Below are 26,478 nucleotides of genomic sequence, written 5' to 3' on the forward strand. Positions count from 1 at the left end.
ATTTAGAGTTTTTGTTTGATGTAATGGACAAAATGAGAATGAGTGCGAAATGGATTAGCTTGATTATATTTTGTCTCACAATGGTTAAGTTTACTGTCATTGTTAATGAGAGTTCTCATGGACTTTTTGAGAGATCCCGAGGGATTAAACATGGTGATACACTCTTTCCTTTCTTGTTAGTTATTGTTATGAAATCACTCTAAAAATGATGGCTTTCGTAGAAAACTTAAGACTAATCTGTGGAGTGAGTTGTGGGTCAAGAAGATATATTTTTTCCATATCATATTTTTTTCGCTGATTACACACTCTACATGGTTCAAGCTACATACATAAATTTTAAACACCTTCAAGATATTTTTAGTTATTCGGTGAATGCTTCGGTCTTTGAGTTAATCTTAATAAGTTAAACATTTTTTTTATTAAATTTTATTTAGAATAGAAGAAGGGTGAGACTGACAATGTGTTGGAATTTTGAATTGACGAACTGATGTCAACATATCTTGGTATGTCATTTAGTGCTAAATTACGATCCAATGTCTTTTGAAACCGATTATCACTAAAATTGAATGTAAACCATCTAAATAGAAAAATAAATTAATAATCTCGAAAGGGGATCAATTAATCCTCATTAAAAGTGTGTTGTCATCTATGCCCACACATATTATGTCTTTATTCATTCTTCCAAAGAGTGTGTAGGTGAAAATAAAGAAAATAATGTATAGTTTTTTATGGGGATCTTCTAACTTATTGTTTTATCATCTAGTTAGTTGAGATAAGGTTAAATGTTTTAAAGATCAAGGAGGTTTAGATATTCAAGATCTATTTTTTTTTTCTTTAACAAAAATTTTTATATCAAAATGATGTAGTAGATTTGCAACGGATTCTAATAGTCATTGAACATCAATGATTAAATATAAGTATGATTTAGACTATTTGGTTGGAGAGAAATCGTCGAATTTTTAATTATCGTAATCGTTCGATTCGTATCATTTATAATGTTATTATTCTGATGTTTTCTGAAATTTGTTCCGAAAAATCAGTAAAGTCTGTCGATAAGTTAATCGTTCGTTTAGAATATTTACGAGTTCTAGAGTAACACTATTTTTTTTTATTTTAATGTAATATTTATTTTGTTGTGTTTTTAAATATTTTTTTTTATTATTTTTTTTTTGCGAGGTGATCTCTCGAACAATTATTTTTTATTTTTTTTTAAATATATATTCTATTAGTAGACCCGAATTAGGATTAAGATATTAGTTTTTTTGAACAGGATACCATTTTTTAGGAATGAAATAGCTCGCCAATTAACTAAAAAAGAAAGATTAGAATACCAACCCTCCATAAATTATAAATTAAAGAAAATAAAGCAAATTAGGATTAAGATTTTGTGGTTGTGAAAATCTAGAATTTATTTGACTAAAGGTAATTTAAATCTCATTTTATGACATATTTTTAAAAATCAAATTGATTAGTTCTTCAAAAATCTGGAATACAGGTAATCTATCTCAGTAAAAGAAATAATAATAAGATAAGAATTGAATATATTATACTTATAAAAGAGAGGTGTATTTATTGAACTAACACTAATTTTATTTTGTCATATTAAGCATAGCAATTTCTTTAAAAAGGTTGGCAAATCTATTAGATTGTAATATGGATAGAAGATTGTTTTCTAAATTATTCTAAATCAAAGTGTTTATTTGATTTGGTATATAAATTATTTTATGAATTATAATCCTAATTAATTTTATATTATACTGTGTCAAATAAAACTATTTATTAAATTCGAATAATTTAATTTTTAATTATTGTAAAATTAATTTATTGAATTTGAATGAGAAAAAATGGGAGAGTGGATATAATTTTGAAGCAAACAATGAAGACGTGGCACGAACGCGTACCGGAGCTGGAAAAAGAAAGGAAAGAAGGACGACAGAATATTGAAGTAAAAAAGGCATTTTGAATGGTGGCGACTTTGCCAAGATTTGTTATTTTGTTATGAGAGATTTACGGGCAAACAATTTTCACAAGACCCAACAGCAGGAGAGAGACGAAGGAGAGAAAGAAAAAGCAGCGCGAGAGAGATAAAAGGAAAAGATAGAGAGAGAGAGAAAAGGGTGGATGTTCTTGGATATTCACCCTTTTCTGAATCAAGTTTTGATTTCTTTGAAGAAGAAAGAAGAAGAAGAAGGAGGAGGCTGATGAACAAAAGCCGCCTTCTCCATTTGCTCAAGAGTCCGCTTTTGCTAGAAAATTTGTTATTGTTCATATGTATTATTAGATAAAAACCCGTTTTCAATTGTTTCTTTTTTTGTATTAAGTTTTCAACATGTTTAGATTATGGATAACATCCCTCCAACTATGCGAGGTTTTCGTGAGCTCCATTGTTCATCTGATTTACGCGTTTTACATATTCAGCACTGCCTTAGCCGGCGATCTCTCTCAGGCACTCAATGACTGGTTTTTCAAACCTAATTTTAATCTTGGTTTCAAAGATGAAAACAAGATTTCCACTGTCGCCCACGATTTGCCCCCTATAGTTCTCATCCATGGAATCTTTGGTTTCGGAAAAGGGGTAATTCACGTTTTCGTTTTTTTTTATGACTCGGGTTTCCTTTGTGTAATTCTCATTTTGAATCGTCTTTCTTGTTCTTGGCATTTGGGTTTTAGAGATTAGGAGGATTGTCGTATTTTGCTGGTGCCGAGAAGAAGGATGACAGAGTATTCGTCCCTGATTTGGGTTCATTGACTAGCATCCACGACAGGTAATTAACCTATTTTAAACTCAATTAGCCCTTTTCAGTTAGTTGTCTGGCTTACAAAATCAAAACGTGGGTATTATTTTGTTGCAGGTCACGTGAATTGTTCTATTATTTAAAGGGTGGTCGGGTTGATTATGGTGAAGAACATAGCAAAGCTTGCGGGCATTCTCAGTATGGAAGAATCTATGAGAAGGGTTAGATTAGCATAGTATCATCATTTCATTTCATTTAGTAAATATACATTAATCTCCTTTCATTATATATATATATTCATTACAATTTGGCAAATTGCAGGTCATTACCCTGAATGGGACGACGATCATCCCATTCATTTTGTCGGCCATTCCACTGGAGCGCAGGTCGTTCGCCTCTTGCAGCAAATGCTAGCTGATAAGGTAGATAGTTTAACCTAACCTAACTTCCCACCTCCAACGTCCAAATATAACAAAAGACAAAAAGAAAAGATGTTAATTGAATCTTTTGTTTCAGGCGTTCGAAGGCCATGAGAACACATCTGAGAATTGGGTTTTGAGTATAACTTCGTTATCTGGTGCTTTCAATGGAACTACAAGAACATACTTGGATGGAATGCAGGCAGAAGATGGGATGTCAATTAAACCGATGACCCTGCTTCAGATTTGCCGGTTAGGAGTGTTGGTATATGATTGGCTAGACATCCCATACTTGAAAGACTACTACAATTTCGGATTCAATCACTTCAACATTTCGTGGAAGAAAGTGGGAATTCGTGGGCTTTACGATTTAGTGATGGGAAACACAGGTCCATTTGCATCAGGGGATTGGATTCTTCCTGATCTCACCATTCAAGGTTCCATGATTCTCAACAGCCGTATCAATACATTCCCAAATACTTTCTATTTCAGCTATGCCACCAAACGAACCATGAAGATAATGGGGATCACCGTACCTTCTAGCATCCTAGGAATTCATCCTCTTTTCTTCATAAGGGTCCTGCAAATGAGCCAATGGAGACACCCACCCGATGCCACTCCGCCTTACAAAGGCTATAGGTACCCAAAACAAAAATCCCATTTGATCAATTGCTCTGTTTGGTCTTATTTTGATGAAGTTTTTCCCATTTCTGATCTCGTTAGGGATGAGGATTGGTGGGACAACGACGGAGCTCTAAACACCATATCAATGACACACCCTCGGCTTCCAACTGAACATCCTAACCAGCTTGTGGTGAAGGATTCGGACTGCCAGCCATTGCAACCGGGAATATGGTTAGATAGATTAATAGACCTCTTATTATTATCATTATTTATTGAATTGGATTGAATTGAATAAGATGTTGAATGCTGCTGCTGCTGCAGGTACTACAAGATTGTGGAAGGGGATCACATTCTTTTCATTGTGAACAGGGAAAGAGCGGGAATTCAATTCGATCTGATCTACGATAGCATATTTGAGAGATGCAGAAAACACGCATTCAGAAAGACTCCCCCAACATTACCTAACCACACTCTGTAATTGTAGTAGCCATCATCAACTTTCTGTTGAAAGAAGAAGAAGAAGAAGATTTAGGGGTAGAAATGAAGATAAAAATCGTAGTCTGCTCACTTTTTCTTGTAAAATTCTGTCACATTCAGTTTGATGTCGTGGCGACTCCTCTCCCATATTCTGGTGGATGTCTGTCTGCCTGTCTGTTTCTAAACAAGAATCATAATTATAACCAAGCAAGCCAAACGGATAAGATTAACCTACCTGATAATCATGGGTAATTAAAAATGTAAGGATCTAAGTAAGGGATATGTTCTACATATCTTATAGACTCGTGTGCATGAATTAAAAAAATATATATCATACTATCAGTTATGTATCATTTATGACTGCACGTTGATCTTTCAGTTCATGTCTGATAGTGTGCATATTGTCAGTTTCATTTTAACTTATTAGAAAAGTCTATTTGATAAGCTCAATCCATCAAAACTTTCACAAACTTGGTGGTTTGTTTGCCAAGGCGGGTTTGATTCAACTTATTCACAATAACATAGTTTGTCGAAACTACTATAGTAAGCAACTTATTAGCGGCAAATCAAAAACTTTGAATGGGAAGTGTAATCCTTGAACAATTAATCAACTAAGTGAACTGCATAAGAAAGATATATATACTTTATGGTGGAAGTTGTTTGAATAATTATTAGGTTAAAATAGTTATTAGTAGTAGCCCCTTTTATGTCTTGGCTCAGTCCTTCTTAATCTATTTTTTTTTTTTATATTTACATTTTTATAATACATGCAATGTAGTCCTTGAGGGCTTTGATCTTTCTCTATATTATTATATTCATTATAGTGTACAGATTCGTGCTCATAAATATGTTTTAGATGTCTAATGTTGATTTAGATCTATCTTTGGTTATCCCGTTCGTATTTACTGATGATGATATAAATATGTTATAATTAATGTTGGTATAAACGGTTAAGTTTTGGATGTGTTATTTAGTTTTAGTTTGGCTAGAAATATATGTATATTTTTGTTGGTATAAATATGTTAGATTGGAAAAACAAATTAAATATGAACGAAGAAAAGAAGTGAGAAAGCAAAAATAAAATTGAGTTGGTTTGGTTTAATACCAGTTTAGTCTAATTAGATATGTCTAGTACTAGTTTTATATGATAATAAATGTATGATTTTATGGGTGTATCTATCTAGTTGTATATGTCTTTATTTCAGTCTATTTGATTTTGTCTTTTACAGTCTAGTTTTTTTTTTAAAATCTATTTATATAAGTTTGACGGTAAATTATTATTTTTAAATGGTCTATTTATTTTACAAATAATAAAAATTATTTAAACATTATAACAAAACAAAACATGACCTACAAAATAAAAATAAAATAAACAAAAACACCAAACTTAGAAAAAAAAATACAAAAACAATAAAAGATACTATTAACCCTCTCAAAATTTCATAGTCAATTATGGTTTAATATATATATATATATATGAGAAATAATATATAAAGCACACTTATACATACTTATTACACACTACTTTTATCAAATACCTATCTTATTTAATAACTTCTATTTTTTCAAGATAGAACCAATAATTATGTAGTCAAGTTTGATTCTTATAAGTCAAATTTTATGGACTTCATTCTCATTTATAACCTCTTAATTAAAGGTTATGATAATGTGGTCACATATTATTGAATAAACAAAAAAAAAATTCACAACTCTCAAAGAACTTAGATATCATTTAACCGCCCAATATAAATGTAAAAGAATATAAGTAATACAACTTTTTTTCATACACATCATTAAAAAGAATCAAAATCATTAATGACGTCTTACCCAAAACACGGTATATTTAGGGAAGTTGTAGACTCTAAATTTTTCCTCTTAAAATCTTAATATGAAACATTTTAAATTATCAATATTTTACGAAAACTATCATTATTATAGCCTCTTTTCTACAGTAACACTTATTTGCTACCAACAAAATCAAAACCTTGTTTTAAGCAATGTCCATAACGTTTAATTTTATTTTATATCTGTTACGATTAATAAAATCAACATATTAATGATTAAACATTTCTTTAACTATCACATTATGTAATATATTATTGAAAGCAAGTTAAAAAAAAAATCGCACAACTAAACTTTTGACATTATATTAAATATCGTCCAAAAAAACTAATTGAAAATTCATCCCACAATAATTCACATATAATATATTCTCCTCATGATACTATCACTCCCGGGATTATTAGACTTTTTGATTAACCAAATAGAACAATCATACATACGATATCTAATCATCGGTGTTCAAGATTATCTGTCTTCGAAACAAATCTACAACAACATCTCAATAGAAAAGCTTTATTAAAGAAAATAAGACTTTGAATACTTAATCTCCAGATGTTACAACATTTAGCCTTATTTTTTATTTTATTAACATATATAAGAAGCTAGCATGACGCATTATGACCTGCGATCTTACATTAATGTATAATACACTATTAATGAATAATGATAGTAATTCACCTCACAAGATAATTTTGTTTTTCTAAATATATAACTAATTGTATTCCATTTGATTGATGATCAAATCCCAAAATTTAGATGAAGCTTAACCCGCGAGTACTTACCAAGTTTCGTGAAAACACAAATAATGAATCCCAAAATATTTGGGAAACCACGTCCTACAATCAGACGACACAGAATCAAACAAGAATAATTATTAGTATTGATTCCTTTTGTTTTTTGTAGGTAGGCTTGAACCTTTTTAATTGTTTTATTTATTTATTTAGACAAGCATATTATAATTTTATATGTACTCAACTGTATTCAAAATATAATGCAGTCCTTTATGACTTGGTTCTTTTTCTCTTATTATTTTTATTAACTTTATTTTTTCTGATTTTATTATGATATTCAATCATAAATCATTCCAGAAAGATAACTCTCTCAATTTACTTAGCTTTTATTATTATATTCAATATGGTATTATATCTTCGTGCTGATAAATATGTTTTAGATATATTTTTGGTCTATGTTGCTAATTTAGATCTATCTTTGGTTATTCTGTTCTTATTTACTGATGATGATATAAATATGATATTAATGTTGGTATACTGCAGGTTAAGTTTTGATGTGTTATTTAATTTCAGCTTGGCTAGAAATATTTGTTTTTTATTGGTTTAAATCTGTTAGATTGTTTATAATAATAATAATTGTTATTATTTAAGTGGAAAAACAAATTAAATATGAAAGAAGAAATGAGAAAGAAAAAAAATAGGTTTATACCAATTTAGTCTAATTAGATATGTCTGGTACTAGTTTTATAAGATTATAAATGTATGATTTTATGGGTGAATCTATCTAGAGTTATATATCTTTGACTGTATCTCCTATGGTCCCTCTCAAACTGAGATATATTAAAATAAGCGGATACACTTTACTGGGAGATGTGTTCGAACTCAGTATCTCTCAAGCAGATTAGAATATTTATCTTTGATTTGTACAATGAAATTATAACGAGTAAGGTGTGAAGGTCTGTCACACGTCGAAGAGAGAAAACAAATCCAAATAAAATGTCATGTTTTGGAGAGAGAGAAAATCGGGAAAATGTTCATGTTCGAAACATTTTTTTTTTATTTTTAAATTGATTTTCAGTTTACATTTATTAAATGTCGTGAATATAGTTGTTTTTTCTCTCCTACAAAAGTGGTATGTCACGTCAAATTTATAACATTATTTTCGATCCTAAATTCGTTGGTTTGTTCGATGCTACCTAGCTATATCTTCACCGTCTAAATTCATTCACTAGCGATCTTAAGAAAAAACAAAAAAAAAATTAATGTAGACCAATAATTATTTGATAAAGAATGATTTTTTAGAAACAATTATAAAATTTTAAGTTAGGGTGGAGGTGACTGCTGGAATCACATATTATCGAATAATTTTTTTAAAAAAAAATCTCAATAACTCTGTACATCATTCATGGCTGGTCCCTGGTAAACCCAACCAGCCTAAGCAGCCCCATTACTATGAAAGTCCATTAGAAGTTTTAATACCGAAAAAAAAACTATTTTTAACTAAAACTCTAATGTGATATATATATATATATATATATATATATATATATATATATATGATAGAGCGCAGCTGGGAGACAGCGACTGGGAGAGCAATGGTTTACGTGGCTGGTTGACAACAGGTGGAATTAATAAATAAATAAAAATATAATAATAATTAAAACATAGAATATTTTCTCTCCTCTTATTAATTAATTTATCTCTCCTTTTATTAAATAATTTCTCTCTCTATCTATACAAATTAATTGATCTCATTTATCCATATTCTCACGATTATTATTTTACTCATTTATTTGATATTTATTATCTCTCATTTAACTTTTACTCATTTATTTGATATTTATTATCTCTCATTTAACATTTAACGGTTAAAATAACTCAATAATTTACAACAAACTCTCACATTAAATATTTTAATAATATGTTTAAATAAATTTTAAACTCTAAACCTTAAACTCTAAACCCTAAATCAAAAATACTAAACCCTAAACCCTTAATTATTATTATTAATTTTTTTTTTAATTTCACCCCGCTAACTAACGATGCTAGCCAGTCGCTGGAATTATAGGATAAAAATTATTTAATAAGAGGAGAGAGAAAATAATTAATAATATGAGAGAGAAAATAATTAATAATAGGAGAGAGAATATTCTACTTGTAAAGCCTAGACATCGCTGGATCATTCACTGTCTCAAGTCGCCTCTCTATCATTTTTCATATAAAATATGGTCATAAAAAAGTTAAAACATATAACCCAAGAACACTTAATATTTTAAAGGCAGAATTTTAAATCAAGAAGATCGAGAATATTGTCAAACTAGAAGAGAGAACCTTGACATTATACGAGGTTCGACTAGGGAAGTCATCTTTCATAATGTTATCATCTTGACATCATACGAGGTTCGACCAGGGAAGTCATCATTCATAATGTTATCATCTTGACATCATACGAGGTTCGATTAGGGAAGCCGATAGATTCAGTCGAAATTTCATTACCCTTTTATAAGATCTTCGCATTAATTGATTTTTAATTTATTTGTTTGATTTTCTTTCTACATTGTTATGTTTTTATTATTGTGCTTAATTGATTAAGTCCAATAAGATAAAACGTCGTTGTTAAACAATCTATGATGCGACTAACTAAATCAGTAAACTAAACTAGTGATCAAACATATGGTTAACCGATACATTTTTTAATATAACAACAGAGACAAACTCAACAAAAAAAAAATATATTGAATATTGTCCCAAAAATTAATTGAAAACTCATCCCTCAATATGAGTTTCTACTACTTGCGAAATCTCTTCCACATATAATATATTCTTCTACAAATATCTCCGCGCTTGCGGGATAATATTTTTTTATTTTATCAGCCAACCAATTTAATCATAAACACAATATTCAATAATAAATAAAAAATAATAATTTTATTAAAGAAAATAAGATCTTTTTCATACATGATTTCCCTAATCCTTACAGGAGTTTACTTTATTACAACAAAACAAAAGGATGAGTGAGGAGATCTTTGGAAATTTTACATATTCTCTCAGTTTTTTAAGTGGAATAAAGACATTGTATAATTGAGCAGATAATTACAAATATTGAACTTGTATTCTATTTTAGTGATGATCTATCCAAAAAGTTTAGATCGGTGGTTAACCCTTCAAGGACTTACCAAAGTTACGCTTAACTAGAAGAACAGTACTAAAATGATACCCAAAATATTGAAATAACATGTCCTTCAACAAAAGAGAATAATTATTACAACTGGTCCCTTTTGCTTTTTTTTTTTGTATGTAGGCCTCAACCTTTTTAATTTTGATTTGATTTAGACAAGCATTATCTTTGATATTTACTGTATTCAAAATATAATGCAGTCCATTATGACTTGGCCTTTTTTTTCTTATTATTTTTTCTTTACTTTCATTTCAGAAAGATAACTTTGCCCAGTTTGACTGAGTTTTGGGCTCTCCCAGCATCAAGTAGATTTTTTTTTACTACCCTAATTTTAATTACAAAAATTGTTCTTGACTATCCTAATTTTAGTTTTACTCTTCCCACACTATTACACATCCTCCCGATTTGGTCTGTAAGAAGATCACTCTGTACGTACATCCTTCTCCATCAAGAATGCATATTGCTGTCTTAATTTATAAATTAAAATAAATGGGAATTATTAAAATATCAACTCAATTAATTCCCCGATCCAAGTAACTAAGACTTTTGAAAATGTGTACTAACTAATCTATATTTATTACAGTTGTTAAGTAAGATTAATTAATTAATTAGAATATAATATGTCAAATTGGTCACAGTTTCTCATCAAACAACATTGATGATCTATTTATTTACATGTTAACACTTGTACCGATGGGTTGATTTTCAAATTTTATAAATAAATTAAATTAATATATATCACCCATGTGACTATATCAACACAAAAATAAATAAATAGGTGAGAATTGTATCTTATTTGGAGCCCAATTCCTCACAAAAGTCTCACACTCTCTCTCTCTATTTGATTAGATACTCTGTTTAGTTGGAGTTTGGAAATGGAGGATAACAATGAATTAGTTCCACTTTTGTTGGTTGAGGCGCGGTCTTTCATAGCTGGGGAAGACGACATTCTCCCAATTAACGATTTTAAAGACTTCACTAAACAATTCTATGTCGAGTCGGTTAAGCTATGGTACCTGGCTGCCCCTGCCATTTTCACCTCCGTTTGTCAATACTCCCTTGGCGCCACCACTCAACTCCTCGCCGGCCATGTCGGTACTATCCAACTCGCCGCTGTTTCCGTCGAGAACTCGGTCATCGCCGGCTTCTCTTTCGGCATCCTGGTAATTAAGGGGTGATTAATTAATTAACTATCTTTTGCTTTGATCCATATATATATAGTTTTATTGAATTAATGTTTATATAAGATGGGAATGGGGAGTGCCTTAGAAACACTTTGTGGTCAAGCATACGGGGCAGGGCAACTAGAAATGCTTGGGATCTACATGCAGAGATCATGGGTCATTCTTCTCACCACCGCTATGATAATGATGCTTGTATACATCTTTGCCGCCCCAATTCTTCTCTTGATCGGTCAAACACCCGCGATCTCAACCGCGGCAGGGAGTTTCTCGATCTGGATGATTCCCCAATTGTTTGCATACGCCATGGTTTTCCCACTTGCTAAATTCCTCCAGGCTCAGAGCAAGATGATCGCCATGGCGGTTATAGCGGCTGCAGCCCTGATCTTGCATATAATATTCAGCTGGTTGCTGATGTTGAAGCTTGACATGGGCCTGCCCGGGGCGGCGGTGGTGCTTAATGGCTCGTGGTGGTTCATAGTGGCGGCACAGATTGTGTACATACTTTCGGGGACATGTGGAGATGCCTGGTCCGGGTTCTCTTGGAAAGCCTTTCAGAATTTGTGGGGGTTTCTCAAATTATCTCTAGCTTCTGCTGTCATGCTCTGGTAAGTAATTAATTAATTTAATTTATTACATTTTTTTGTTTTAATTAATCCATTTTACAATTTTAATTATCTTGAATTCCCCCACACAAAATTAATTTAGGGAGGACCCCTAAGGCCCTAATAATACACTCCTTGGAGGACTGACCAACAGTACAAGTACTTTTTTTTTTTTTTTTTTACTATTTAACCAATTGATTTACTTTTATATTGTAATTTAAATTAATTAAAATAAATTTAGTGATAATGGGTTTTTCAAAATTTAAAAGTATATATTTTGTTGATATATTACATTACTTTTTTTTTCATTATTAATAAAATATTTATCTTTTTCTTTAACAAATAAAAATATATATTAAAATCTAATTGAATTATGTAATAATTAAAAATATTAACTAATAATATGTAATAAATAAAATCAAAAGAGCTAGCTAGCAACGTCACTTTTGAAAACAAAAATTAAATCATTTATATATTAGAAAACAAGATAAATACGTCTTTTCATTTTTATATTATAATCTTATATTTCATATCACACACACAAAGTTAACAGTAGTTTTATATTTCTTTTCAACTTATAAGCTACGCGGTATGTCTTGCTATAGGACCCGTATTATTATTATTATTATTTAAGAATATTAAACAAGACAAATGTAAAAGACAAAAATAAGATCAATCCAAGTTACGAAGTAAATCTTTTGGCCCTTACTTGAGGATAACTAATGAACTAAAGGACAGTATTTAATTTAGCCAGATCTTTGTCTACAAATGGTTGGTCAATTAGGTCTTGTTTGGCTGTTTTTGTAAGAAAAAACAAATTATTGAGTCATTATTATTTCTTTTTGCCAAAAATTTATTCGATATGACCACCACAGTATTTGATTATCATTTAGGTATATATATATATATATATATTTTAAACCAAAAGAAGAGAGTGAATAACATGAACTGATCAATTGAATTAATTAAACAGGTCTAGATTTTCTTTTTCTGCTACAATTTTTAAACATTAGCTAATAATTAATAATTAAGTTGAATGTTGTCTATTAGCGAAAACTGGGAATAAAAGTTAATCAAAGTAATCCGAACAATTTTTTTTTAATAATTTACAATATGGAGTGGTTGTGACATCTTAATCTCTAGAAACTGAGATTGACTTCTGCCCAATCACGTCCTATTATCTATTTTTTTAATTATAATTATTTTATTATACACAAAATAGTTTGAATTTAAAAAGTTACCATATTTTATTTCAGATCTCGGTTTGACGTTTGAATTTTCTAATCAACCAATCATGCATGTTCAATACCTAATTTATAAAATAAATGTTATTCTAAAAATACTCAGTATGTAAAACCCAAATAATTTAGTGTGAAACAAAAATATAGAAAGTTCTAATTAAAGAAAAACAGCTTGGAATTATTGTAATAATTATTTTGCATGGTGCACGCAGCTTGGAATTCTGGTACTTCAACGTCTTGATTCTCTTTGCCGGTTACCTAAAGAATGCAGAAATTGCAGTGGATTCTATATCAGTGTGGTTAGTTTTATTAATTATATATAATCTGAAATAAAATCATATAATTAATTATTTTGGGTACATATTTTCATATATATATATATATATATATATATATATTCATGTACGTAGCATGAACATATTGGGATGGACGGTTATGGTGGCTTTTGGATTCAATGCTGCCATAAGGTTTGTTAATTCTTAATTTTATTGGAGTTTTAAATTAATTTTATATTAATGTTATGCAATATGCAGCGTACGAGTATCAAACGAACTGGGGGCGGCACACCCGAGAACTGCAAAATTCTCGGTGATAGTAGCGACAATAACATCGCTGGTGTTCGGTTTGTTGATGGCATTGGTGTTAATGGTTTTCCGAAGACAGTATCCAGCTCTTTTTGCAAATAGCATACAAGTGCAACAACTTGTATACGAGATTACACCCTTGCTTGCGTTAAGCATCGTCATTAGTAATGTTCAGCCCACGCTTTCAGGTACCTAGCTCGACACATTCAAATTCACAATCAATCAACTAATTAGTACGGAATTAATTAAATTTATCGACAATGAATATATATAGGTGTGGCAATTGGAGCAGGATGGCAAGCTTATGTTGCATACGTGAACCTCGTCTCATATTATGTATTCGGCATTCCTTTGGGCTTGTTATTGGCTTATATAATGGACATGGGCGTAAAGGCAATCCTTCTTAATTAATTAAATATTCTATATATCTTGAGAAAATTAAAAAAAAAAAAGAAGATAGACTTGGATCATGAATTATTAATAAATATATACATTTTGATTGTCATGAACAGGGAATATGGTATGGAATGATTGGTGGAACGGGGGTACAAACGTGTTTCTTGTTCTGGATGATCTACAGAACCAATTGGAACAAAGAGGTAATTATGTATATATATATATGTTAATTAAATTTAATTAATTAGTCCAATGGTCGATTTTAAAATGAATTGAATCAAATGCATGCAGGCATCCATGGCTGAAGGAAGGATCAAAGAGTGGGGTACTGATCAAAAGATCAATAAGGATAAAGTACAAGTAGTTGCATGAAAATTGCAATTAAGAATATATATGTAATGGTTTTGTTTTTTCTCAATAAATAACTCTAGCTACCTCAACATATCCACGAGTTCCATGCTTATTTGCAAGCTGGTACTCTTTACTAAAATAAAAATAAAGAAAGATGTTGATGAGACGGAGTTCTGAAATGGCAATTAAAATAATTATCTTAATTAACAATATAGAAAGAGATGGGACAATTTGTGTTAAGAAACTAAGCTTATTCAAAGCCTGTAAATAAAAGAGTCACGTTTTCATTAATATAGAAGAAAATGAAATCTATAAGAAAAATGATATCAAAACCTAATTAAGCAGTTAGAACAACAGTCAACAGGGAAAATTTTACATAATTTTGGAAAAGACCTTGTAAAGTTTACAAAAATATCTTTTCGGCCGGTCTAAAAATGAAAATACTTATTCACGTCATGCAAAATGATGACCCAATAATGTTTGCAAATTTTATTGCGTCACGCAAGATCATTTTTGCAAAGTCACGCAAGCTATGTCATTTTTGCAAACATTATCGACCATTCCATGAGTATTTTCGTCCCAAAGAGTATTTTTTTAAACTTTATCCGGCTTGAGTCATTTCCCAAAATGACGTCATTATTATGGTCATCTCGTCAAATTTGTCCGAACAACAGCTCCACCAGCTTAATCGGCAGATGGAAGGAAGACAACTAGGGTTTTCTAATATTGCTCTATGCTTATGAAGAAAATGGAATAAATCCCTTCTCTAGTTCTCCTCCTCATTTTTTTAAAAACACTTTGGGCCCAAGGCCCACCAATCATACTATCAGCCCGTCAGGTGGAATTACAGCTAACCCTTGGAGGCCTGGACTTTAACCTTAACTGGGTCTACTTTGTATATTGTAATTTTGAAAAGAAAAAAAAAATGAAAGGAATGAAGAGATTTTAGGTTTTCATTTCTAATTTTTATTTTTATTTTTCAATCTAAATTTTTTTATCTAGAATGAGTTAACATAATCTTGTTTTCACTTCTAACTTTAATTTAAAGTATTTTTTTTAGTGGAATCGAAACTTATAACTTTAGTTGAGCTAATCTATTAATTATTATTAATGGGTCAATACAATTCCTAAATTAATAAACCAAACTCAAAGAATTAAGCTCTTGCTATATATATCTATATAAATATAATGTGCAATAATAATAATACAAGGCCCGCCCTTACCTTATCCATGATGTCACAATCGCAAAATTAGAAATGACGGGTCCCTCGGTAGTACTATATATTAAAAGCAAGATGATCAATAATGTCGATTCAATGACACTGTCCTATAATTAATACATAGTCGATGCCCTCTTTCAAATTGTCTATACAATAAAACCCACCGGGAAAAGTAACCTAGATGTTAACCTGCAAGTGAATACATTATATTAAATAAATAAATAAATAAAATCAACGAGTGAAGATGCCAATTGGAAAGTTGTTTGGATACTAAGACAAAGAAAGATTTAATTAGCTAGTAGATGCATATATGGTCACTCTTTATATATACAATGTAAAATTTACAGCAGTAGTTGATTATATACTTTTCAACAAGCAAATTATAATTAATTATGGTATACAGTTGAGATTTGTTTTTGTTTTTTTGTTTTCTCAAATCTGCATATTCTAGTAATATAATTATATGGTTAAGTGCAAGTTGCATATATATGGTACTCCTTTCAAACGGATAAGGAGATTGTGGTGTGGATAATGCTATGTCATATATATAATTAGGATGACATCTGATCAATATATATACCCAAAGGAAAGAAATTGAGAAGAATTAGGCCAGGGAGATTATTCCATTTATAAAGGATATGAGAAACATTTTGAGTTGGAATCCACTCACTTTTACCAACCAAGTTGAATCATATTTTTTTTTATAAAAAATGAACAATAAAAATGAGTATATAATATATCCTTCAAAATGATGTATCATTAATAGAAAGGGAAACAAAAAAAAGGACAAACAAAAGAAGAAAGTGGGCAATAGAAACAGTTTAATTTAAACATGCTAGGTATATATATCTAATTGGCGGAACTAATAAGAAGTTTAATAATATATATTCAGGATGACATCTGAAAATTATTAGAATATATAATTAAGATGGTGGCTTTTGAAAGAAGGAAAGATTGGTTTAAAATGAGTAATTGATGTCAGCTAATTGAAGTTTAATTGATGAATAAGTGTGTGATCTACGTACACTTAGACATGAATTAATCATTATCCCCATCCAATTAGTTGTCCACTTGTCCATATCTAGTATCTTTTACTTTATTATACATGAACACGTCACCTTAATATCCTAATCTCCCCCAACACATGTTCTGTCTAATGCAGGGTAGAGTTCGGTTTAGGGTTATTCAAATAATTCAAAAAATCATCATTTTCTTTCCCTCTTTTTTTTTATGAGGTTTGGTTCTTATTTTGTTTTCTCTTTTGAACTGAAATAAAAAAAAGTAAATAAATAAAACTAACAAGGCCAAGTGACAGGAACATATAATTTAAATCCCATTATTGACTAAGCCTACATGGTTGGCCCAGCTGAACAAATGAAACACGGTCAGTTATCCGTTTCCAGCCACTCCACTCAGAGCAAGAATATTATATATATACATTATTCTAACTTTAATTTAATCGTGAATTTAAATTTTAATATTTAATCTCTTATATGTAGTTTTTATTATTATAAATGAAACAAGAAAGAGAAAAGGACAAGGACAAGGTGTGATTACTAGCATGCCAATGATAATTAATATTAAACTATTAATCCCAACATGGTATTACTGGGTTTATTTTTTATTTTTACTGTTTTACTATTGATAATTGATATATTTTGTTTTGTTGTTCAGTTTTGAGCTGTGATGATTTTTTATTGTAATTTTATGAATCACTTGTTTATTGGTTTTATTTTAAATATTTATAATTTTGTATTTTTATTCAAATTCAAATGAAATATATATATATATATATATTATTTTCAAACATATTTAAATTATAAAATAAAATTTGAACATAATTCCAAGGTCGGTTGACTCTGTTGTCAATTTTTGTGTGGATACCCGCGTTTCTTAGTAATGAATAATAGATCAGCCAATCACAGCATGACATCTATCACGTTATTGAAAAAAGCCAAAAAGCCTTGATATTATTTTTTGTTTGGTCAGATAATCTTATATTATTTTAAAAAATTATTCTCGAGAATTTTATTAATAAATTTTAACATTTAAAAATTAAATTTATTATTTATTTTAATATTTTAATTTCACATTCTATACATATTTTTAATTATAATAACCACTAATTTATACAACCATAGAAATAAGTTTGATAGCATGAAGTTTGAATTGGAAGTACATGCATATTGCTACAAGTTTACAAAAAAAAATGGTCTTATTCATAAATTAAATAAATATTAGATCTAGGTCTTAATTTGACTAGAAAATGCCTTTAAATTCTTTTTAAAATACTTCTTTTGTCAAATATTTTAAAATAAAATTTAATTACCCCTATATTTATAAATTTTATTGACATTTTTAGGTTATAACCTAGAATTAGCGTATTTAATTCTAAAAATATTACTAAATAAACTATTTTCTATAATTTGAGTATTTTAAATCTATTATTTCAAAATTTATGTTTTATTTTATATTACCTTCACAAAAATATGTGAACTTTTTATTCTCTCCATTATTTTCAAATTATTAATTTTTGTGAAACATGTCATTGAGAATAACAGATTGGGTCATCGTTTAAAATGGTCAAAAAATGAACTTTCTAAGCTTGTAAATGCTTACTTTGGCCCTCCAACTTGGAAACCAAAAATATAAATCAAATGGTCCATGCACTTTTGTTTCCTATAATTTTGGTCCCGTAAGGTGTAAAATATAAAATGGCACTAAACTTTTTAATTTTTACTATTTTGTCCTCCCATTGAATTATTTTTTTTTATTTTTTATTTTTTATTTTTTATTTTTTTTTTTGAAAATATGTACTTGTACAACTAGCTCACTTAAACGTATGTACTAATAAAAGGTCATTTAAACATATGTATTATGAACAATTGGCTCATTTAGCCTCTTTTAGTAAATCATGATTAATTTTTATTTTTTAATTTATATATTTATATATTTAATAATTAAATATTAATATATTTTCTCTTTCATTCCTTTTCATTTATTACTAATAAATGAACCCTCTATTTTTATTTTATTTTATATATACGAGTATTTATAATTAATTATTTTAACTTTATATTTTTTCTTTTTTTATATATTTTTTTCTTATATTCACATTGATTATTAATTATTTTAAAATTGTTTGGTCCTAATGATTGAATATAATAATGAAAATCCTTTCAACAATGAAAATTCTTCAACACAAAAATAAATTAATTAAAAATTAAAAATTAGATAATAATAAAAATTCATTTATCAAACACCAAAAAAATAATAATCAAATAATAGACAAAAACAATGCACCTACTACTATAAGTCGTGAATAAAAATTAAATAAAAAATTATTAATTTCATTTTGTTTATATTAAATTAAATAAGAAAAAATCCTTCAAAAAAATATTACAGTAAAATATAAAATTCATAAAGTTATTAAATTTTTTTCAAAAATAAGAATTTAAAAAATATGAGAAATTAAAATTAATAAAAAAAGGAAAATGACATATAAAAGAGAAATTAATATTAAAAAAAAATTAAAAACAAAATAAATTAACTGGTTTAATTAATGAAAAAAAAGAGAGAGAAAATATATTAATATTTAATTAAAAAATATATAAATTTAAAAATATAAGTTAACCGTCTACTAAAAGAGGCTAAATGAGCCAATTTTTGAAAGTACATATGTTTAAATGATATTTTAAGTGAACTAATTGTATAAGTATATACAAGTGAGTTTTTTTCCCTTTTAAATTAAAATTTAAAACTTATTAATTTTTTTACATTATTTTAATTTAACATAAGGTATGGTATCACAATTGTAATAAAAAATATTAAAAATTCACACTATTATAAAAAATAAATAAATATAATGATATTATTATCCTTTCCTGGTCCAATAATTACCATGAATCTTAATCTACTAATATAAATAATTTAAGTGAAAAAAATTTCTCACCATGGCAAAAGTTATAAATTCAATTTTAACTATATTTTAAATTGAATAATTAGATCATGCTAATATTTTACATTAAACAGATTATAAATCTTCAAATTATGTTAATAACTAATTTTATAATAAAAAAACTAAATTTCTGCTAAATAGGTCCACTAATATTTATAATTAGTGACAAGTACACTAATCTAATTTATTAATTTGATTTATTTATTATTTTTATTATTATTATTATAAAATAAAATAAGTAGGATAATTGGTCAATGAAATTTAGAAAATTGAATGACCTGCCAATTTGATTGGACAAAAAATAAGGGATTTTGTTTCTTTTATTTTTCTTTTTAAAATTTTCATTTTTCTAACCACTTATGTTGTGCCACGTAAATTTTATTCGCTCACCAATTTTCTTCTCTCAATTATCCCTAAAAAAATTAATTAATAATTTTTTATTCTCTTTATATAGATATATCTAATCCAATATAATATATATATTTTAAATTCTTTATTATTTAATTTATTTATTTTCTAGATTATTACTCTTAAAATATATAAAAATAAATTAACCTAAAATAAATTTTTTAAATAAATATTCAAAAAAATTTGAGAAAGGGAATGACGTGGCACAATTTGATTAGACAAAAAATAACAAAATTTTTCTCTCATCACCTTTTATCTTTTTTCCGACCAATATAGTGACACATCTTTCTCTCCTCCGTCAAATTCCCTACTCTCGTCCTCTAAAAAGAAATTATGTTTCATCGTGTCTTTTATCATGTATCATAATACTTTCTTTACAAAATTTATTGGTCATCTATCATTACTTCTTTTAATTAAATTAATCGGTTAAAGAATAAATAAATAAATTATCTCTGTATTATATTCATCATGATGAATGATGATCATCATCCCCTGTTACCACCGATCATGCCCGACCGGGCCCACGGGTGAGGTTCCTGAATCCTCCATCTCTGAGACTCCAATCGCCAGCTGCCCATCCTTACGTCTTCTGCTTCTTCTTCTCCTCTCCCTATCTATAAATTAGGCATCCATTTGTCCTTCTGTTAGGCTTGAAGCAGCAGCTGCTCAAACCTTCTTCTTCAATCTTCAACTTCTTCTTTGACCATGGTGGGCCTTCCTATAACCTCTCCCGAACCCATTTACAATCCTACTCTCAAGTTCCTCTGCAGCTACGGTGGAAAGATTTTCCCCCGTTTTCCCGACGCCAAGCTCCGTTACCATGGTGGCGTAACCCGTCTTATCGCCGTCGATCGCTCCGTCACTTTTTCCGGTAGGTCACTCTTTCCTTCCCTCTACTCTACTACAAATTCATTCATCTCCTCCGTTTTATATAATATATGTATGTGGTTACAGAGTTACTGATCAAGATGGGGGAACTCTGCGGGACGTCGGTGAGACTCAAATGTCAGCTTCCAAAGGAAGACTTGGACGCCTTAGTCTCCATTACTTCCGATGAAGATCTCGCCAATATCATCGAGGAATACGATCGGATCAACTTGCCCAAGATCCGAGCTTTCATTTGGCCCATTAACTCCACAAAAGGAATCTCAAACTCTCCATCCGTTGCCATCAGCTCCGCATCCACAATCATCTCCCCTGTTGCTTCATATTCACTTTCCCGATGTACTCCAACCCCGCGATTGATGATAGCAGCCGCCGCTGCAAATAGGTGCGTTAATCGTGCGACTACAAGGCCTCCAGTTTATCCGATCATGAAAACTCCTCCTTCCTATGCTTGCCATGAAACCAGAAATCCTGCCCAGATGTACATACTTGATACTAGTGGCCATTAGTGGGAATAGCAAATTAGCAATATTGCTTGCTACCTGGAAATCATATAGAGACACATTATATGCATATATATATTAAAATTAAACAACTTAAAACAAGTGGAAGAACAAGAAAAGTGCGATGTAACTGTAATTCGCCAAGAAAGAGAGCAGTGGATTAATGTTTTTTCAAACCCTTTTTTCCATTTGGATTCTTTGTGTTTTGTAATGGCGATCGATTTTCGTCATCTGCAATTCCATTTTCGCATATGCTTTCGTCTTCCCGTCGCAGTTGTGGTCTCTGTCTCATTGTTGACCCTGTTTTAACCATACATTAGGAATACATTTATGTACAAGGGGTAATTTTGTTTTTTTTTACAGGAATTGATTTCTTATTTGGTGATTTGCAGGTGAAAAAAACTAATCCTAGTACCCACCCGAGATTGGTAGAACAAATTTGGCTGCTGGAGATTGAATTAATGCCTTTAACCTGATTGAGTTGAGTCAGTTAATATTCTATGGATTTAAAGATTTGAGGTAATAATAGATCTTAGGTAGATAGTTTGACCAATTGGCTTGAATTTTCTTCGATATGATTGATATTAAGATTTGAGGAATTGTAAGATTTCATCCTGTCCAGGTATATATATTAGAAAAGAATGTGATTAAAGCAATTATGTCCAATTTATTGCAAATATGTATTTCTTGTGGATTAGAGAAAATGTTTAGGAATATTATAGATTAAAGATTTGAGTAATGGTTGACTTGAGTTGTATTTGTAACATAGTTTAAATTTTAGCAGTAGCCATGACTTTTTCTTGTGTAGTCTTTGTAAGTAGTTGCTGAGGTATCTAATCGATTACTTCGTTACGACGCATATGTTCACTTTTATGGTTGTAACTGTTGGCTATGTATTACCATTCATACATTTTCAATTTTTCTGTTTTGATAGGCAACTGAACAAGTGGATTTCACATTTGACTATTTCTTTGCTCATCAAGTGTCAGAAGGAAAGATTATACTGAACATTGACTGAGGTTTCTTTGTTTTTTTAAGTCATTCACTTGTGGTAAGTTTAACTGGATTTGTCTTTTATCTTAGAACTGGGTAAGTTTTCTAAACTTGTGATTCATCGACATATCCCGGTATTTGGATGTGTTAATGTCAAAAGTGAATGATGATGCGTAGGGGAATTAGTAATGGAAAGTTATTCCCTCAAGTTTAATAGTCACACAATGTTTGAATTGCTGAAAATTGGCTGGCTGCTTTTGTTCCAACACATATATGCTCTTCTTTTATTCATTATGTATTTATGGAATGAATGACCCAAAGAAAATGGAAGGGTTGCTTGACTACATCATTTCACGTTTTAGCTTCTTACAGATTTGATACTTTTCTTCGAGTCTATTGTATAGTCACTTGTGTGTGATAAAATGTTTTAGTTTGGAATAACCTAACCACCTAACCAAAAATAATGGGTGTTTCTTTTGTTGGTGTTTTTGGACCAGGTTAGCTAACTGAGGAGGAGATCACATGATATAAGGGGAAAGTAAAGAAGAGTAACTCACAACATGTCACACTGTAAGGTATATTGACATAGAAGCTAAAGCCTTGTTCGGACAAGGGTTTTTAAGAAAACCTGGGTTATTTGAAAAATAATGAATGGTGGTGATTTTGAGGAGATGGAGATATTTTGGGTAAAAAGACTTAAAGAGTATTAAAATATAATGATAAAATAAAAAACCATAATTTAAAATAAAAGGTATTTTAATTTTGGTTAATAAATTGAGTGATGTGATGAATGAGGGTGGAATTAAAAGAATGTTTTTTGGATTTGGGTTATTTCAATCACCCAAACTGAACAAGGTCTAATAATGATAATTGTCATTGTTTTACCTAAATAATCGAATAGTAATGATAGAAGTGTAACTCTCTTTTTAATAGATTCATAGTCTTGTCTCCCTTTTTTTTATCCTTACTAATTTGTTTCAATATCATCATATACCATTTGAAAGTGTATAGATGATACTAGAACATGATAGTAATGAATAAACAAAGGGAGATGTGACTATAGAGGGAGATGTGACTATAGATGGATAAAAGAAAGGGAGATCTTCTATTACTTGGCTTCTTTGTGCACCTTACAATATGTATCCTTATATTATTCATTGTTTTTTCCACATTTCAAAACTTTGTTAGATAGGGTTATAGCACTATTCTCATTTGTCATAGAAACTTTATTAGATATGATTCTTCAGCTATAGAGAACTTGTGATGAACATTTTGATGTTCATGGAAATATCCTATTTTCAAAAACATTGAATGGCCACTGCTGATTTACAGAAGATGAAAATCTTCAAGTATTATCATCATTAACAATGGATTCCTTACAAAAGTACAGAGTTCATATAAGAAGTTGCAGATCCAGTCACATGAGAAGCTAAAGAAATGTTGCATTCTTTTTTGTAATTCTATTATTTATTCATCTCCCAAACTTTATTTTTTTAATAGAGTTGTATTGTCTGCACATAATCTTTGTAAATGGGAAAGGCAACATAAGTTTAGTGGGGTATACTGATGTTTGCAGGTGTATTTTTGCTTTTTAAAATATATTTCTCATAATTATGTATAATATTTTAAATAAAATATTATAGACTTATTTCTGTTTTTCAGTTGGTAAGGGCATTTGTAACAGAATCTTTACAATGAATTTTATATTTAGGGATTATTGTAGCATCCCTAAATAATAAAATAATATATTTTTTCTTTCATGGTTAACCATCCCGTCATTTCTCTTTTCATTTTTAACGATTCCGCCATTGTTTTTCTTCGCCATTTTTTTTATTGCTATTTTTCTTAGATCAATAATATATTTTCTCCTTTTTCTATCATGAATATTTCTCCAATTATACGAATGGCGGGAGGAGTAGATAATGAAGTGTATAATGAAACATTTAAATCTCAAACTAGTGGTGGTGATTATGATCAACTTATGAGTTCAATGAGCTGCAGACTCAAAATCAATACAAAAAGGCTCGAAGTAAGAACTTCTCTTCAGAAGAGGACCTTATATTAGTTTCTGCTTGGCTCAACACAAGTATTGATCCAATTTATGGAACGGATCAAACCAATAGTCAAAACTGGAACAAGGTAGGAGCATATTCAAGGAAGTCATAGAAAAGACTAAGTATGGGCAACGAACAGATAAATCTCTCACAAATAGATGGAGCACAATCCAGCAAGCTGTAAACAAGTTTTGCGGCTATTACACACAGTGAAAAGAAAGCCTCCGTAAATCTGGTGATACAGGCATAGACGTGGTATATTATTTTCTATTTAACTTTATCTTGGTTAGTTTATATAGTGCAAATTGAAGAACTAAGTTTGAGATTTATCTTTCAGTTTGAGGATGCCAAGAAGATCTACCATGAGATTCAGAAAACTCCGTTTCGATTAGAAAACTGCTGAAATAAATTGAGATTTAATGCTAAGTGGATAGAATAAATGCGTCAAGGACCAACAAAAAGAAAAACATCTTCAAGTGACACAACTAATTTGAATGATGAAGAGAATACTAGTGCTGATTTTATTGATTTGGAGAGGCCCATGGAACAAAAGAAAGCAAAAAAAGAAGCTAAGAGAGGGAAAGATAAATCAAGTAACATATCTGAATTTGATGCTACTATTATCAAATGGACGGAGAAAAAAATGAAGAACGAAGGAATCAAAATGGAAATTGCTCAGCAACACTTAAAGATACAAAAGGCTAAAATTGAAGCTGATCAAGAAAAGGTAGATATTGCTACTATGATAATTGATGTAAGCAAAATGTAGAATCTTGTTCAAAGAGAATATTTTACAAGACTACAAGCTGATATTCTATCTAGGAGATCAAACTAGTACTTTATGTTATGTTATTGATGTGAATTTTAGAACTTTTGATTAACTAAATATTTTGGAGACAAACTGAAGTTGTTATTTCTTTATTAGATCTACTGGCCTCTTTTTATTTGTGTATTTTGTAAGGATATGGTAATATATATATATATATATATATATATATATATATATATATATCAAAAATATTATATAAAAATGACAAACACATACTCAACTTTATGACATATTGTATGCATTCCATAGATGTTCAACCAGATCTTTTTGAATTTGACTATGCATTACTCTATCTCTAATTTTGTGGAGTGATTGAATAAAATTCATAAGTTCTGTAGTTTGAGTGCGTGATATTATTGGAATGGGAGAACTTTTAGAGATTTGTTCATATTCAAATATATCTGGTTGTGGATGAAGTTCACGTTCATCCTCCACGGTCATATTGTGCATAATAATACATGCCAACATGATCTTATTGAGTGTTTCACGATCAAAATATCTTGCTGGACCACGGACAATTACAAATCTAGCTTGGAGCACACCAAATGCACGTTCAACGTCTTTTCTTGCAGATTCTTGAGCAGTAGTAAAATGTTTGGTCTTTTGATTCATAGGTAAAGGAATTGATTTGACGAATGTTGCCCATGGAGGATATATACCATCAGCCAGATAATACCCCATATTGTAGTTGTGACCATTTATATAGTAGTTAACAGGATAACTCTCCCCACTTGTTATTTCGCAAAACACATTAGATCGTTCTAGAACATTAATATCATTATGTGACCCTGGTAGCCCAAAGAATGCATGCCAAATCCATAAATCATAAGATGTCACTGCTTCCAATATAATTGTAGGTTCGTGATAATGACTAATAAACATACCTTTCCATGCGGTTGGACAATTTTTCCACCTCCAATGCATACAATCTATGCTAACCAACATTCCAGGAAAGCCACGAATTTCACCAATTTTAAGTAATCTTATAATATCCTCTGAGTTTGGTTTTTGTAGATAGACAGGACCAAAAATATCAATGACTGATTGACCAAAATACCTTCGACTTTTTATAGCTGTGGTTTCTCCAATACGTATGTACTCATCCATGAAATCTGCTGTTATCCCATAAGTCAACATTCACAATGCTGCAGTGATTTTCTGAAGTGATGATAAACCTAATTTGCCAACAGAATTTCTTTTTGTGTTAAAAGTAAGGCTCATGTGCTTCCACTCTAGATTGAATCCTCATAAATAGTTCACGACT

At 29.8% G+C, this 26,478-nt stretch overlaps 4 protein-coding genes across 5 annotated transcripts; 3 read left to right on the forward strand and 1 right to left on the reverse strand.

Moving 5' to 3' along the window:
- The first annotated feature begins 2,024 nt into the window (after positions 1–2,024).
- On the forward strand, positions 2,025–4,462 carry LOC124926838 (lipase-like). Its single transcript, XM_047467149.1, has 7 exons — positions 2,025–2,575; positions 2,671–2,765; positions 2,853–2,956; positions 3,057–3,157; positions 3,252–3,793; positions 3,878–4,009; positions 4,100–4,462. Exons 1-7 carry the CDS (start codon positions 2,330–2,332, stop codon positions 4,254–4,256), a joined length of 1,377 nt encoding a protein of 458 aa, XP_047323105.1. The 5' UTR covers positions 2,025–2,329; the 3' UTR covers positions 4,257–4,462.
- A 6,364-nt stretch (positions 4,463–10,826) lies between these two features.
- On the forward strand, positions 10,827–14,469 carry LOC124926314 (protein DETOXIFICATION 30-like). Its single transcript, XM_047466512.1, has 8 exons — positions 10,827–11,169; positions 11,254–11,795; positions 13,246–13,332; positions 13,444–13,500; positions 13,567–13,805; positions 13,892–14,010; positions 14,130–14,216; positions 14,305–14,469. The coding sequence occupies exons 1-8, from the start codon at positions 10,882–10,884 to the stop codon at positions 14,383–14,385; spliced, it is 1,500 nt and encodes a 499-aa protein (XP_047322468.1). The 5' UTR covers positions 10,827–10,881; the 3' UTR covers positions 14,386–14,469.
- A 6,093-nt stretch (positions 14,470–20,562) lies between these two features.
- LOC124928123 lies at positions 20,563–23,912 on the forward strand. 2 transcript variants are annotated; one of them, XM_047468653.1, is made up of 5 exons: positions 20,571–20,821; positions 20,905–21,220; positions 21,731–21,857; positions 22,273–22,906; positions 23,664–23,912. In XM_047468653.1, exons 1-3 carry the CDS (start codon positions 20,656–20,658, stop codon positions 21,732–21,734), a joined length of 486 nt encoding a protein of 161 aa, XP_047324609.1. In that variant the 5' UTR covers positions 20,571–20,655; the 3' UTR covers positions 21,735–21,857; positions 22,273–22,906; positions 23,664–23,912. The 2 variants fall into 2 exon arrangements, with proteins under 2 accessions (XP_047324608.1, XP_047324609.1); XM_047468652.1 differs by lacking the exons at positions 21,731–21,857; positions 22,273–22,906; positions 23,664–23,912 and having other exon boundaries at positions 20,563–20,821; positions 20,905–21,591.
- Positions 23,913–25,436: 1,524 nt separating this feature from the next.
- LOC124925148 lies at positions 25,437–26,351 on the reverse strand. The gene has a single exon (XM_047465119.1). The coding sequence runs from the start codon at positions 26,349–26,351 to the stop codon at positions 25,437–25,439; it is 915 nt and encodes a 304-aa protein (XP_047321075.1).
- Between the last annotated feature and the right edge of the window lie 127 nt (positions 26,352–26,478).

The sequence above is a fragment of the Impatiens glandulifera genome, chromosome 2, assembly GCF_907164915.1.
Source record: "Impatiens glandulifera chromosome 2, dImpGla2.1, whole genome shotgun sequence".
In the NCBI taxonomy this organism is placed as follows: Eukaryota; Viridiplantae; Streptophyta; class Magnoliopsida; order Ericales; family Balsaminaceae; genus Impatiens; species Impatiens glandulifera.

Excerpts from the sequence above, each read along its gene's own strand:
- LOC124926838 (XM_047467149.1), top strand. The coding sequence starts at position 2,330 with ATGTTTAGATTATGGATAACATCCCTCCAACTATGCGAGGTTTTCGTG. Across the intron at positions 2,576-2,670 it reads TCTTTGGTTTCGGAAAAGGG|AGATTAGGAGGATTGTCGTA; the intron begins GTAATTCACGTT and ends TTTGGGTTTTAG. Across the intron at positions 3,794-3,877 it reads CCGCCTTACAAAGGCTATAG|GGATGAGGATTGGTGGGACA; the intron begins GTACCCAAAACA and ends TGATCTCGTTAG.
- LOC124926314 (XM_047466512.1), top strand. The coding sequence starts at position 10,882 with ATGGAGGATAACAATGAATTAGTTCCACTTTTGTTGGTTGAGGCGCGG. Across the intron at positions 11,170-11,253 it reads GCTTCTCTTTCGGCATCCTG|ATGGGAATGGGGAGTGCCTT; the intron begins GTAATTAAGGGG and ends TGTTTATATAAG. Across the intron at positions 13,333-13,443 it reads GTGGATTCTATATCAGTGTG|CATGAACATATTGGGATGGA; the intron begins GTTAGTTTTATT and ends TCATGTACGTAG.
- LOC124928123 (XM_047468652.1), top strand. The coding sequence starts at position 20,656 with ATGGTGGGCCTTCCTATAACCTCTCCCGAACCCATTTACAATCCTACT. Across the intron at positions 20,822-20,904 it reads TCGCTCCGTCACTTTTTCCG|AGTTACTGATCAAGATGGGG; the intron begins GTAGGTCACTCT and ends ATGTGGTTACAG.
- LOC124925148 (XM_047465119.1), bottom strand. The coding sequence starts at position 26,351 with ATGTTGACTTATGGGATAACAGCAGATTTCATGGATGAGTACATACGT.